Source organism: Hippoglossus hippoglossus, chromosome 4 (genome assembly GCF_009819705.1).
Source record: "Hippoglossus hippoglossus isolate fHipHip1 chromosome 4, fHipHip1.pri, whole genome shotgun sequence".
Classification (NCBI taxonomy): Eukaryota; Metazoa; Chordata; class Actinopteri; order Pleuronectiformes; family Pleuronectidae; genus Hippoglossus; species Hippoglossus hippoglossus.
This window is the reverse complement of record NC_047154.1, coordinates 24352919-24364963: the sequence shown is the minus strand read 5'-3', so window position 1 is coordinate 24364963 and position 12045 is coordinate 24352919. Positions and strand designations below refer to the sequence as shown.

The following is a 12045-nucleotide window of genomic DNA, read 5'->3' as shown; positions in this document are numbered from 1 at the left end:
GGGTAGAAATCGATAGACAAACTGTGGACAGCAAAATACAAACAGGAACGTCCAGTTGTCAAAGAGTATTTATTGGAAACAGACACACAAAGTCCAACCAGACATTTCTCAATGTGAGATTCCCTGAGAAATTAAGACTTTTGGTGTAGATTTGGTTTAAAAGGGGAGAAGGTGACAGCTTAGGTTTTTGCTTCATACTGGAAAAAATACATTAATTACTGTATGTCACGTCCCAGAGAGCAGGTTTTATTTTTGCAAATTAATAAAAAATAATGTGAGTATATATATATATATTAGATCAAACATGTTGGCATTTGTGTGATATAAACAGTTCAGGATTGTTGCTACACTGAATTTCTGTCAATAAAGAAATCTTAGATTTTGTCAAGGTCACTTATTGATTTGAGATTAATAATCTTCTTCTTTGGTTCATGGGGATAAATGTTGGATCTTAACCCTTGTGTTGTCCCTGCTTCCCCCGGCTGTTGGCCCCCTCACATAGCCCACCCCATATTAGGATGCACACGTAGGGCAATAGACAAATGAGCAGCCCTTGCAGATGTATTTGTTACACCCGCGGCACACGGTGTGAGTTTTACAGTCCTTTTTCCTGGGGCATATCTGACACCTCTTCCTCTTACTCGCCCAGAGTGGGGCTGCTGCTAGGGCTATGGAGGAGGCCGGACACTCGGGTCGAGCGTCGTAGTCTACAGCTCTCTGTGCGGCGGCGGCGGCTTTTACAGCCTTCACAACCGCGGCGGACGCGTCCGTGCGGGGGATGCGCTCCCTTCGTGCGATGAACGGAGTCACGAGAGCCTTTCCCAGCTGCTCTAGGAACACCCTCCGCTTGTTCCGCTTGCCCGGCATCCAGTCTGGGTTGATCTCTCTCCATATCACGAAGGCGTTGTAGGAAGAGACGTCGAGAATGTTGTGAAAGATGACCAGGAGCCAGCGCGCGGTCATCCTCCTGCAGCTGTACATTCCGATCACCTTGTCTAGGTTGTCCACGCCACCTTTGTTGCGTTTGTAGTCCAGGACGATGACCGGTTTCCCGTCCTCGCAGTCGCTGATGTCGGCCTCAGGGTGCCGTGTGCTCAGGAGCACCACATTCCTGTTTTACTTTGAGATGTAGGACACAAGAGTGGCGGTGGGCGTGAATGCGAACTTGGGTGAGAACACCTCTCTTCCCTTGACCGCGAGCAGCCCGGTCGGGAGCTCGGGCTTGTTCTTCCGAACAGTGCCGACCACGGTGAGCTTCCTCTCCAGGAGCTGCCGCGCGAGTTCGTAGGAGGTGAAGTAATTGTCGCACGTGACGTTACAACCGTGCAGTCCCTCCGTTACATCGAGCACTACCCGCAACCCCTGGTTCCGTTCTAGGCGTCCGCCGCTCGGCTTTCCGGTGTACACTTGCATCTTCCAAGCGTAGCTTGATTTCGCATCGCAGGCCACCCACGACTCGATCCCGTATTTCGCCGGCTTGCTGGGCATGTACTGACGGAACGAACACCGGCCTAGGGAGAAAAACAGGAGGAGAAGAGATGAGAGGAGATGAGATGAGGATGAGGACTAGCAGCCGCTATCTACATAACATAACATAACATAACATAATAATAATATATTTTTAAAAAAAGACTAACCTCTGAACGGAACCATTTGCTCGTCCACGGTCACTTCGGGCCCCAGGTTGTAGAGGTGCGGTAGCCGTGACACCCACGCGTCCCAGACCTCTCGCACGGCCGCCAATTTGTCCGTGGCTCGTCTCATGCGTCTCGTCTCGCGGCCGTCGAAGCGCAGCAGTCTGGAGTACGTGTGGAAGAGTTTTAGGGGCATCGTGGCACGAAATATCGCCCGGCCGCTCTCGGCGTCCCACAGGCTGGCGGCGGCCTCGCCCCGGGACCTGTACACGCCCGCTAAGATCAGCAGCCCTACGTAGGCGCGCAGGTCGGTCTCGTCCATCCCTTTCCATTCGTCACCGTATTTGCGGACAGGCGGAACGTCGAGGCTAGGTCACCGGTGCGGGATGTCGCGTGGATCGTGGGGCCCCAGGGGACCCCGCTTTGAGCCGCAGCAGAGGAGGAGGAAGAGGAGGAGGAGGAGGAGGAGGAGCAGTGGCCCTCCTCTCTGCCGTACACCCTCGAGGACCATGTTATTTCCCCGTTTCTTGACGGGAAGGTCTCTCTTTCCACGAGTCCGGTGGTGGTGTCGCCGTGGTCTTGTCCTCCTTCTTCTTCTTCTTCCAAGGATGAAGAATCTGCAGAAGCATCACCCACTGGGTAGTAGTCTTCGTCACCGTCGTCGTCTTCGTAGTCACCGTCGTCGTCTTCGTCTTCGTCGCCGTCGTCTCCGTCTCCGTCCTCTCTGTCTTCTTCTCGGTTTGCTTTTCTGTCTGCTTCTCGGTCTGCTTCTCCATCTCCTTGTCCGTCCGCTTCTCGGTCTGGCTCTTTCGCGTCCTCTTCGGGTTCAGAGGATGGTTGCTGGGAGAATAGCTGTTGGAGAACCTGTTCTCTGGTGAAACGCTGCTGACGCGACATCGTGCCATGGTCCGTGAGAGAGTGGCACACTGAGACTTATATGTGGGTCTAATGTACCCCCCCTTGATTTCAATTGGAATCAGGTGTGGGTCTAAATGACCCCACAGAGCACCACAGCGCCCTCTCTGGGGGTCTAAATGACCCCTCCCATGACAATCGAGAATGACAATCCATTGGTCTCAATTACCCCAGGAGAATTGGATAATGACAATCCTTGGGTCACCCTAACCCTAACCGGCCAGGGCTTGCGTATGATCACACGCACGCACTCATCCACGCGCACGCGCACACACACACACACACACACACACACACACACACTCTGGGTCAATCCGACCCAGGAACAGCACAAGGGTTAAAATGTCCATGTTTGAAAACAGAAATAATAACACAAACACACCACAACACAGCAAAATGATTAAAGACACACAACAGACAGAAACTTACAGGAATCAATGGCTCTGACTGCGTAGTCCCACACAAACTGATATTACCCATGATCCTCTGCTTCCTGATCCCGAGGAGCTACTGCTGTAACAAATCCACCAAACTCTGTTCAGAACTCTGCGTATTTTAATGGCTTCTTTGAAACATTCTGCATGTTCACACTCACTCAAACATCAAACTCACTTTAATCAAGCTGCTGTTTTAAGTTGCATAGTTTTGCTTAAAATTTTTATCATTGATCTTTAGGCAAAAGTGTCGTATCTCAAAAAGATGGGATAAGTTTGTGTTTGTTGGTGATATAAACCCTTGTTCAATCAACCTTGGAGACATTATTACTTTGTACATTTTTTCCTCAGATGTTTACATCTATAAACTCAATTTATTTGTATTTTCATCTATGTTACTAGTAGTATGTATCTATGTGTGAATGTATATCTGAATTAATGATCAGTCTTTAAACCCATTTTATCACAACGTGTGTTTTGCTTTGCAGCCAAATTTCTGCCCAGATAAATATCTTCTATTCTATTCTTATAAATATCATCCTGTCATTTCATTCAGAGGAACCAGTGCAATGATGAATAAACCCAACATTTACCACATAGTTTCTATAACTGCATTCAAACGAACTCTGTTTTTTCCAGAGAACCGAACACATCCGAGTGTTGGCTGCATCCGGCTCGTCTGTAATTTCGCATCATCTGAATATTCGGCGCCATCTGTCTTGACGTCTGCTCCGTGCATTCGCCGCCGGTCTCTCTGCTCCAACGATTGACTCCATCAACCAGATTCAAGAAACATTAGCTTCTTCTAACTGGGAATTATTTCTTCATCAGTGTCGAAGATTATATTCAGCTGCATATGGAAATACAACGGTAAAGACTAAACTGTAGTGGTTTAACTTGCTTAGTCAAAGAAAACATTTGTTACATTATTGAACTACATTCTTTGACTCTACAGTTTATTATCATTATATCTATTCTGTTTTGTCTCTGTGGAGCAATGTCTATGCAGAACCTCAAGGGGTCACTGCTGAGCAACTCCTCCACAGCTGTGTCCTTCAGTTGACTAGTCAGGGGTACTTGCTTTAGTTAGATCTATTTCGACCTCACTCAAACCGTCACCACGGTCTTTACTTTGAATGATGTCCTCATCTCCCTATCCTCGAGACCATATATCAACAATGTCACGTGAGTGACCTTAGGGGGCTGGGCTCGCCGCCCATAAAGCTCCCCGGTGAGCGCGGCCGCCTCCTCTTTGCTTCACTCGCCTCATCCGAGACCGGCAGGTAAGTGATATATTTTGGGACTCCACTTTTATCAATCCGCCACTTTTGTGCAGGCGCCTTGTGTCCCTGAGGATTGTATGTGGTTTCCCCCTTTTCTAATAGCGAGGCAGAGGGTTACACTGCATGTGTTAAACTCTGCTCTTTGTTTCAGGCAGCTTAATTCGCTGCACCTGGTACTAACTACTCTTGTTTGCACCTTCAGGTAAGTGTTGTTCATCTCACGCTGTTTTTTTCCATACAGAGTTTTTTCTCTAACAGGAGTGAGTAGAAAAGTTTGGAAGCATGATCACTAAATCACGCTGTTTACCTGTGTTCCCTGTATAAAATACAGTTGGTTCTTAGTTATCACCTTTTGTTAGGTGCTAATTTTGTTTCCCTTAAGCCCTGTTCGCAGTGGCTGGACTGTCTCTCTCCACCCCCCCCTTTTTTTCTGCCATTGCAGGCATACAGTGGGCATTTTCAGGTGAATTACATTTATTTCACCCCTTCCTTTGTTTTATGTGATAGTGGCCAGCTGTGATCAGCCTGTTTATTAGATCCCCTTTATCAGCTATCTGTAGCTGCTGGGCGCTATTGTTTATCTATTTATTTATTTATTCATTCTTAATTCACAAAAGTGACACAAATGTCCTCACATTTGTGTCGTTATTGCCGGTGATGGCCACCGTGAATGCCCTACAGCCACACGAGCAGCCCGTTCGGGCAATGCACTCACCATTTTATTGGCAGCTCTTAGGAGAACAGCCAACCCAGAGGACCAGGACACCATGAGCCTGATAGACTCTGCCCTTGTCACTCATTCCCAACTTACAAGGGACATTGGTGCAGCTATGTCATCTGCCATGATGTCACGGAGGCAGATCTGGTTGGCACAGACAACTCTTCCCGAGAATATCAGGAAAGAACTGACCAATATGCCAGTCGTGCCAGCACACGTTTTTCATCCTGACTCCCAGGGTGTGTTAGATAAGGCTGAACAGTCTCGGCGTACCAGAGAGTCTGTACAGCGCACGTTCAGAGGGGCTGTGACTACCAGGTATAAACTTAGGGGCTCCCAGCCTCCCCACCAATCATCATCCTGGGCTCGTAAGGAGCCATGGGTGTATGGCAGGCGACAGGCTACAGGATTCACAGCCTCTGGTGACTCCAAACAGCCTTCACAACGTCGACGTGGGTCCCATCCCCGTTTTTCGGCTAGGGATGCACCCCAGTGGAAGCGCCCCCCCCAGAGGTTCAGGACCTCAGGGCGGTACTGCCTAGGGGTGGGGGGACACCCGCCGAATTTCATTCTCAGCTATGCCTGGGCAGCTGGGAAGAAACTGTCAGACCCATGGGTGCTTGCTACAGTATCAAAGGGGTACAGAATTCAGTTTCGCCCCCCCCCCCCCCTTACTCCAGGCTCCGCATGACGATGGTCAGGGACCCAGTCCAGGCTCAAATCCTGAATTTTAACCCTTCTGGAGAACGATGCAATTATGATAGTAGATCCAGACGAACAGCTCACTGGCTTCTACTCCACGTATTTCCTCGTGCCGAAAAAAGATGGCGGAATACGTCCCATCTTGGACCTAAGGCGATTAAACGCCTTCATAAAGGTACTTCCTTTCAAGATGCTGACCACGGGTCAGATCTTAGAATCTATCGAAAAAGGGGAGTGGTTCACCTCGATAGACCTGGAAGACGCGTACTTCCATGTGCCCATCTGTCCAAACCACAGACCCTTTCTTCGGTTTGCATTCCAGGGGCAAGCCTATTAGTTCAAGGTCCTGCCATTTGGCCTTTCCCTCTCACCACGGGTGTTCACCAGAGTGGTTGGGGCTGCCTTGTCTCCTCTCCAGATGTCAGGAATAAAAATCCTTCCCTACCTGGACGACTGGCTGATTTGTGCTCCATCTCTTGGCCAAGTTGTAGAGGATACCCAGAGGGTGATCTCGCATGTACGGTCCTTGGGTTTCAAGGTAAATGCAAAAAGCAACCTCGAGCCAAGGTAGCAGGTGACTTTTCTGGGACTTTGTTTGAATTCCCTTACTGTCAGGGTTTGGTATTTTCCAGTGCTTAGTTTCCACCATTTCCAAGGTGTTTTCAGTTTATTTAGTATCTCCTCCTGTTTCATGTTTTCACACTCCGTGTTCTGTTTCCTGTTTTATTTTGTAGTCTCTGTTGCTTGTGTTTTCTTTCTTCACTTCCTGTCTGTGATTGTCTGCACCAGTCCACCTGTGTCCAATTGCCTCTGCCTTCCCTGTGTGTGTATATAAGTCTCTGTGCTCCCCTTTGTCCTTGTCGGATCGTTGTCTATTGTCGTATGTAGTTGTGTACTCGTGTCTACCCGTCCTAATCTCCTGTCCAGATCTCCTGCCCTGCTCTCCCTGTATTTCGGTATCCCGTGTCTCCTGAGCCTCTGCACCTCTGAATCCCCTGTGTAAGCTTCCTGTGTTTTCTCCCTTTGTGCTCCCAGTTGTGTTGTCCGTTAAAGACTCGTTTGTATTAAAATTACACTTTTTAAGTTTAAACTCTGCGTCTGGGTCCAACTGCCTCACACACCATGACACTTACGATGTCTGCATCCCTCACCTCTCAGAGGGTGAGGAGGATTCTAGCCTTCCTGGAATGATTCCGTCTCGGCAGGCAGCTAGAATTTATCAACTTTCAGAGGATGCTGGGGATGATTTCAGCCGCAGCATCTGTTGTTCCTCTGGGCCTCCTCAGGGCCCGGCCAATGCAGAGGTGGCTGAATGCCTTCAAGCGCGACCCGAAGCTGGACAGACACGTGAAACTTCGTGTGACACGTGCATGTCTCCAAGCCTTACGCCCATGGGCAGACCGGGTGCTCCTGCTCCAATGAGTCCCCCTCGGGAACATTCCATCGAGGAGGACAGTGGTGACGACAGATGCTTCCGTCACAGGTTGGGGAGCAGTCTGGGAAGGTAGGATGGTGCGCGGTTCGTGGATACCCCCTTGGGGTGGCGAACACATCAATGTTCTGGAGTTGAGAGCGGTTCACCTTGCTCTGAAGGCTCTCCTTTCCTCCATTCAGGGCAGGCATGTCTTGATAAGAACAGACAGTTCTTCAACTGTGTATCATATAAATCACCAGGGAGGCACAAAGTCCCTGCGTTGCCTCCAGGTGGCACAGAAACATCTGTTTTGGGCCTTTCAGCATCTGGCTTCACTCAAAGCAATCTTTATCCCAGGGATTGTAAATCGAGCAGCAGACCTCCTGTCCAGGACTGGTCCTCTCCCAGGAGAGTGGAGGCTTCATCCAGAAGTTGTATCCCTCTTATGGAGTCGGTTTGGCATGGCTCGGGCCGATCTATTCGCATCAGCAGAGACAACCCACTGCAGGATGTGGTTCTCTCTGAAAGGCCAGGGAGGTCCTCTAGGCGTAGATGCACTATCTCAAGAATTCCCAGATTCCTTGGTAGCTCATTCCACCAGGAGTGTGGCCACTTCCTGGGCTGCTTTGAAGGGGGTCCCTCTTTCAGAAATCTGTGCAGCAGAAACATGGAGTGCTCCCTGCACGTTCTCTAGGTTCTACAGGATCAACGTGGCTTCCCCCACACCACTAGCTTCCGCGGTGCTGCTCTCAGCTGCTGGGCGAGGATGTGAGGCAGTGGAGTCCTCTGTTCTTCGCAACCCTGAGAATAGATCGTAAGTTAGATCGTAAAATAGATCGTAAGTTATAACTATGGATCTATGAGACCGAACGATGACCGTCACCCTCTCTTGTCACTCAGAACAGGCTGAGGCGTTCAGACAAGGAGGAGGCGGCCGCGCTCACCGGGGAGCTTTATGGGCGGCGAGCGCAGCCCCCTAAGGTCACTCACGTGACATTGTTGATATATGGTCTCAAGGATAGGGAGATGAGGACATCATTCAAGGTAAAGACCGTGGTGACGGTCATCGTTCAGTCTCATAGATCCATAGTTATAGTCATAACTTGCGTTAGTTGTACAAACAGCTTCTGTCCAACAGATGAATAACATAAAGACGCATTGAGAAATGAAGGAGAGTCCTGCATTGCTTAACTGTGCTGAACTGTCCAAACTGAGGCAGCAGCTGCAATATTTGTCCCTCTCAGTTTTTTGGCAGATGTTTCCACCGACACAAGGCCAACAACACATTTGTATAAACTGAATCTGAGGAAATGAAGTTTATTTTCTGATTTTCTGACAGAACGATCGTACTTTTCATCGAGCGTTGCGAGTCTGAGCTGACTTGATCAAATGCAGTGTATTTTGTTTACTCAATTGATTCAAGCTAATGATTCACAGGGAAGAGAAAACAAACTTTTACAGGAATTATTTTTTTAAACTAGATGTTAAACAAGAAAGATTACGACAAATAGAATTACTTTTAGTTAATCAATCATGTTATTTTTTTCCTTTAGTGAATTTCTGACTCATTTAAAACATTCTACAATATAAATCGTATGCTGTATATGTACAGAGCCATATTATTAGGAACATATCCTGGTGTGTGTGTGTGTGTGTGTGTGTGTGTGTGTGTGTGTGTGTGTGTGTGTGTGTGTGTGTGTGTGTGTGTGTGTTTCCTCTATTTTCTTTTCCCCTGTGAGCCTGAGTTTATATTTGGAGGCAGGATCAGACTTGTGTAAATCATTGAGCAGCCTCTTTTTGCACAGTTCCTTCTGTGTATTATAGTGTTGCAGTCTCCAGTTTCTTCTTCTGTTTGGCAGTTCAGGGTAATGAGGATAAAATGCACGTAATAACCAGAAGCTGTGTCCTATTTTTCTGGATGCACACGCTGACCTTCGTCAAAAGTCAAGGTAAGACCAAGGATTTCTTGATTATTGATTATTCAAGTAATTCCTTGATTTTATCGATGCTGAACACAGAAATTGTACAACTATGTATTTCTCTCTATAGAACCTCTCCCAGATTGTACACTTCAAGATTTTCTAAATGGGCCCTTGTTTGATTCCAATTTCGACACAACTGGTCTGGAGGCCAGTTACGTCGCCGGGAGACAAATAAGAGTGAGCTGCAGTACTGGTTACAGTGGTTTTTTCCTACTGTTCTGTATCGAGGGTAAATGGCAGTCGAGAGGCACGAAATGTAAACGTAAGTTATAAACTTTTGCCAAACTAAGTATTTCAGTTTATTCTGTTTGATTTACAGTGTTGGGTTTAAATTATAATGTCCAGTTATCGCTGAATTTAGAGTACGTTTCATACATGAAAGGAATTTTTCTCATGAGCTGATTTTCTCTCTCATTCGTATTTTTTCAAGCGAGGTCATGTGGTCATGTGATCTTACTGTTTATTTTTCTGTGTAGCCCCTTTGGAAATATTTATCCGTAGTGCACCGCTTACCTCCATTTCAAAGGTTTTCCACTCATCCGATGTATTTCTCTATCGTGTTTTCCCTTCCAGCCCAACAGTGCCCAGTGATCCACGTGAGCAACAACGTGCAGGTGATCGGGGACCCGGAGGAAGCAAACGTTGGCAACGTTGTTCGATTCAGCTGCAAGTCCAACTCGGAGATCCTGAGTGGATCACAAGAGATCTACTGTAATGAAAACGGAGAGTGGAGCGGAGAAGCTCCGACATGTAACGGTGAGAGAGAAACGCACACATGCATGAGCCACGACTAATCCACCGGTAACCACCTGCTGGCCGCCGTGTGGAAACCGTAACACCCCACAGGAACCAGTGAGAGATCATCCAGTTAGAGTCGGCAGTCACAACACAGCGTGTTGAATTATTTTCTTTCTGGAGCCGAAACCAAGAATCTCCAGTTTGCTGCAGATGCTGTGATGGTTTTTCTTGGTTGTCAATTTAAGGCTAAAGTGCAAAGAGAGTGAAAAGATAACAGCTATAAACTTAACAGATCACAGAACTGGTTAAGAATGATTGGACTTAGAAATCAATCTCGAAGGAATAGTTTGACATTTGAGTTCAACTTCTTGATAAGAATTAGTTCAGAAGAACAAATCTCACGTCTGCTCTTTAAGTTACAGTGAGTTACAGTTAGCTTAGCTTAGCATAAAGACTGGAAACCGCACCATTTTCATGAATCTTGATTTTTTTCTTTTTTGTTGTAAAATGTCTTAATATTAAAAGTGTAACAACCAACACGTTCTCTCTGTCATGTGCCACACTCCCTCAGCTCCTCTGGCTTGTGAGCAACCACCGCCTCTTGAAAATGGAGACACCAAGAACTCTATGAAGTTCAGCTACAGACACGATGAAAGGGTTGAATACATCTGTCAGAATTACTACACCATGCAGGGAGGACCCTTCAAAACGTGCAACAACGGTGAATGGACCGGAGAGATAATATGCCTCAGTAAGTCACAACCACATCTTTTACAGGTAGCACTAGTTTTAATTTCCAGTGTGTTCCAATGTTTGGCAAATGGACGGTGGAGTGATCACTTTCCAACATGTGGAGGTGAGGATCTCTGTCAGGATCCAGTGGTTTGTTACGTCAAAGTTAACCCAGATGTTTATTTGTGAGACAGATCTCAAACGTGATCTTAATCATTACTTCCACTAAGGAGATCATGTTTTCGTGTTGTTTCCCTGTTGAGTTAGTTTGCAGGATTACGCAAAAACTACTGAACAGATTTTGTGCGTAACTTGGTGAAAGGAAAATTTTGGTGTGGATCAGAACAGTTGGGCTGATCCAGGAATTTTCTACTTTCTCTGCAGCATCTCCCACAGAATTCATTCAATCGAGGGCAGTAGCTGCCAGTAGTTGCTTTTATTGCCTCAAAGACAGTTGTAAAATGTCTTAATATTAAAAGTGTAACAACCAAACGTGTTCTCTCTGTCATGTGCCACACTCCCTCAGCTCCTCTGGATTGTGAGCAACCACCGCCTCTTGCAAATGGAGACACCAAGAACTCTATGAAGTTCAGCTACAGACACAATGAAAGGGTTGAATACATCTGTCAGAATTACTACACCATGCAGGGAGGACCCTTCAAAACGTGCAACAACGGTGAATGGACCGGAGAGATAATATGCCTCAGTAAGTCACAACCACATCTTTTACAGGTAGCACTAGTTTTAATTTCCAGTGTTTGGATGACTGCTGCATAGCAAATCTACGGGAGAGGCAGTGAACTCAAAACACAGACAAACTGAAGTTAAGTCATAATATTACAAAAAATAAAAACGTCATATTTTTGTTCCAGGAATGAAAATGTAAAGTAATGAGAATAAAGTCATAATAAAAAAGAAAAAGTCATAATATTATGCTTGGAATGAAGGATATATAATCTGATATATAATTTACGCTCTATATGTTGAGTATTGTGATAGAAAATGTTGCTGATTACATGAGGGTCAGTGGATTTGAGTTTCCCACTCTAATTTATTTTCTTGAACTGAGTCCAGCAGTGGTTATATATATATATTGTGTGTATATATATATATATATGTATTTGGAGTCTGATGTGTTTGATCTGTTTCAGGACCCTGCACTGTGGACGAAGAAGCTATGAGGGGACGTAACATTAGGTTCAGATACGGCCGAAAGGATAAACTGTATTCAACCCACGGTGATGTGATCGAGTTCAGCTGCACCAGAGGAAGACCTGTCGGCTCCCTGGGGATGCGTCCTATGTGCGTGGACGGCGTGGTGCACCTGCCCTCGTGCCAATAAAGGATTTCCAGTCCAATGGATGTGATAAACACTGAGGGGTCGTGAATCGGTCCGGTCATAACTACTGGAACTGATGTATGTCATCGTGCTGTGTGTCATTTTAATAAAAACTGTTCTGGCTCAAAATGACAAGAAAGTGTGTTGTAGTATT

The 12045-nt window shown here is 46.7% G+C and overlaps 1 protein-coding gene and 1 pseudogene across 2 annotated transcripts; both read left to right on the top strand.

Moving 5' to 3' along the window:
- The first annotated feature begins 6928 nt into the window (after positions 1–6928).
- Positions 6929–7918, top strand: LOC117760588 (annotated as a pseudogene).
- Positions 7919–8858: 940 nt separating this feature from the next.
- On the top strand, positions 8859–12045 carry LOC117759764 (complement factor H-related protein 3-like). 2 transcript variants are annotated; one of them, XM_034582115.1, is made up of 5 exons: positions 8859–9049; positions 9150–9344; positions 9656–9838; positions 10392–10571; positions 11704–12045. In XM_034582115.1, exons 1-5 carry the CDS (start codon positions 8980–8982, stop codon positions 11892–11894), a joined length of 819 nt encoding a protein of 272 aa, XP_034438006.1. In that variant the 5' UTR covers positions 8859–8979; the 3' UTR covers positions 11895–12045. The 2 variants fall into 2 exon arrangements, with proteins under 2 accessions (XP_034438006.1, XP_034438005.1); XM_034582114.1 differs by lacking the exon at positions 10392–10571 and adding an exon at positions 11079–11258 and having other exon boundaries at positions 8864–9049.